Source organism: Nicotiana attenuata, unplaced genomic scaffold, assembly GCF_001879085.1.
Source record: "Nicotiana attenuata strain UT unplaced genomic scaffold, NIATTr2, whole genome shotgun sequence".
In the NCBI taxonomy this organism is placed as follows: domain Eukaryota; kingdom Viridiplantae; phylum Streptophyta; class Magnoliopsida; order Solanales; family Solanaceae; genus Nicotiana; species Nicotiana attenuata.
The window spans coordinates 112,941-116,003 of record NW_017673904.1 but is presented as its reverse complement, the minus strand read 5'-3'; the positions used below and the strand labels follow the sequence as shown (position 1 = coordinate 116,003).

Sequence of the window (3,063 nt, the reverse complement as noted above, 5' to 3'; positions counted from 1 at the left end):
GTTTTTTTTTTAAAAGTATTACAATAATTGATTGTCGTGATTTCGGATTCGCTTGCGAGGCACAATTATGACAATTAATTAATTATTTTTATTCGATCACGCATTCGCTCGCGTAGCGTGGTTATGACATTTTTTATATTATTCAAAAACATTCTTTGATTTCTCTAATAATCAAGAGATAAAAGCGGATAGGTACAACATGAAAATAATATAAATCACAGTTTGTCCAAAATTAATTCAAGCCAAGTTTAAGTCAATAAAGCGACCGTGCTAGAACCACGGGACTCGGGGAATGCCTTATACCTTCTCCCCGGTCAACAGAATTCCTTATCCGAACTTTGTTTTCGCGGACCGATAAAAATAGAGTCAAACCTTCCTTTGACTAGGGATTCAAATAAATGGTGACTTGGAACACCGAAAAAATCAATTCCAAGTGGCGACTCTGAACAATAAAATAATCCCTACTCAAGTTTTTGTCACTTTAATTGGAAAAACTCTTTAACCCATACATACATATATTTCGGGGGTAGGTGGGAAGAAGGGGTGTGACACCCCCTACCTCCCCCCCTCCCCCCCACCACCCCCCAAACCCCCTAAACAAAATTTTTACATTTTTTTTTTGTATTTTCAATTTTCTGTTTTTTTGTTTTCTGCACCACTCACCCACCCTACCCCTCCACTCATGTAAGTATCTAATTTAACAAATTCTGTTACCTTAATTAATTATTTAAGTTAAACATAATCCATAAAAAAAACTTAAAAGTACAAAGTGAGTTGAGAGAAAATTTTATGTATCTTCATGTTATTGCTAACCATCAAATTAACCGTTCCTATAGCTCTTCTTCCTTTTTGTTTTCTGTTCTTAAAACCAGGAAATATATTATTGTTCTCCTGTTCAAACCTGCTGAGAATTGTTTTTCTTGAGCCGAGGGACTTTCGGAAATAACATCTCTACCCCCACAAGGTAAGGATAAGTTTTGCGTACAGTTTACCTTCCTAGACCTCACAATGTGAGATTACACTGGATATGTTGTTGTTGCTGTTGTCGTTGTTGTTAAAATTGTGAAAGCACCCCCAAACATTAAAATAAAAGTTTAAATTAGACTAAAAAAGTTAAGCAAATAACTGCTCATAGTTTAAAGAAAAATAATTGGTGGTGCTGAACTAGTTGCCTATTAATAAATATTCCTCCTACCTCAATTATTTGAGTTCCTAATAGTTCTTCTCCAGCTCATTACACTATCGCCCCACATACTTTACGTACCATGCACCTATTGGTCCTTTTCCATAAATATCTAGCAATTAATCAAAGAAAATACGTTCAAAAATCTACATTTCTCTCCCAAAATCAAAATGAGTAACTATTCAATTGAAAACCAAGATGATCAATATGTTGTCACAATGAATTGGGAAGTAAACAAGAATCAACTAGAATTGATGCAACAAAAAATTTCCCAACCACCTCAACTTCTAAGCGAATCGGCCGGTCGGAGTTCTTGTTGTATTTTTCGAGTACCTCAAAGTTTCATTAATGTCAATGGCCGATCTTACGAGCCTCAAATAGTGTCAATTGGTCCATATCACCATGGCAAGGATCATGTCAAGATGATTGAAGAACACAAGTGGAGATTTTTGGGCACTTTGCTTAAGAGAACTGAGGAAAAAGATCTTAATTTAGAGGACTATTTGAAAGTTATTCAGCCACTAGAAATGAGAGCAAGGGAATGTTACTCTGAGGCTATACTTTTTGATAGAGATGAGTTTGTAGAAATGTTGGTTCTTGATGGTTGTTTTATTATTGAACTTTTTCGTAAATTCGGAGGGGTAGTTCCTGTTGAAAAAGACGATCCTCTTATCTCGATGTCTTGGATATACCCTTTTTTCTTAAGGGATTTAATCCGACTCGAGAATCAAATCCCTTTTTTCATACTCCAATCCTTGTTTGAATTTACCAAAATGCCAGGTGAAGAATCAACTCCTTCTTTAGCCAAATTAGCTTTGACTTTCTTTAACTATACACTACAAAGACCTAATGAAGTTCTTGAAAATTTTGGAAATCTTGAAGGCAAACATTTACTTGATTTTCTTAGATCAAGTTACATTTTCATAGATGATGAAAACCCTAAAAAAAGAAGAAATTCACCTACACATGTAATACAATGTATTTCCAAGCTTCGTCGCGCCGGAATTAAGCTTAAACCTAGAAAAGAAGAGACATTCTTGTCTATAAAATTCAATAGAGGATTTATTGAAATGCCAACAATTACAATAGATGATTTTATGAGTTCATTCTTGATAAATTGTGTGGCATATGAGCAATGTCATGTTGATTGTTCAAAGCATATGACAACCTTTGCAACATTGTTAGATTGTTTGGTAAACACATACAAGGATGTTGAATATTTGTGTGATTGCAACATAATTGAGAATTATTTTGGGACAGATGCTGAGGTTGCTACATTCATTAATAATCTTGGGAAGGATGTTATGTTTGATATTGATGAGTGTTATTTGTTGGAATTGTTTAATAAGGTGAATGATTATTATAAGAGTAGTTGGCATGTTCATTGGGCTAGTTTTAAGTATACTTATTTTAGTTCTCCTTGGTCTTTTATTTCAGCATTGGCTGCTTTAATTCTTTTGGTATTGGCTGTTCTACAGGCTCTTTATGCAATTCTGAGTTATGTTAACCCTCCTTCTTGATTCAGGCTTGTAAAATAGTTTGAAATTTTGATTTGTGGGCTTGGTTTATGTCAAGTAGTTTCATCAATTTTGAGAAGATAACTAGGTAATGTCTTTAAATTTGGTTTGCTTTTTGAGAACAATTGTGTATGATTTCAATATTTTTGATAGTTTTGTCATTTTACAATACTTTATTGGCAATTCTGATTAATTATTCATCAGTTGAATGGTTACTAGATATGTTAGACGTGTGTGAATAAAGTCTCACATGAAAAGTACAAATGAAAAATATTCTACTTACAAGGAGTTGGATATTCTTAATGGCGTGAGAACTTTTGGGAAAAACGGAGCGGACTTGACCAAAAGCAGAAAATATCACAC

At 34.0% G+C, this 3,063-nt stretch overlaps 1 protein-coding gene across 1 annotated transcript; it reads left to right on the top strand.

The window, feature by feature from the left end:
• The first annotated feature begins 1,277 nt into the window (after window positions 1-1,277).
• Window positions 1,278-2,862, top strand: LOC109217590 (UPF0481 protein At3g47200). The gene has a single exon (XM_019381846.1). It carries the CDS (start codon window positions 1,354-1,356, stop codon window positions 2,701-2,703), a length of 1,350 nt encoding a protein of 449 aa, XP_019237391.1. The 5' UTR covers window positions 1,278-1,353; the 3' UTR covers window positions 2,704-2,862.
• The last annotated feature ends 201 nt before the right edge of the window (window positions 2,863-3,063 follow it).

Coding starts and splice junctions, on each gene's coding strand:
- LOC109217590 (XM_019381846.1), top strand. CDS start 1,354: ATGAGTAACTATTCAATTGAAAACCAAGATGATCAATATGTTGTCACA.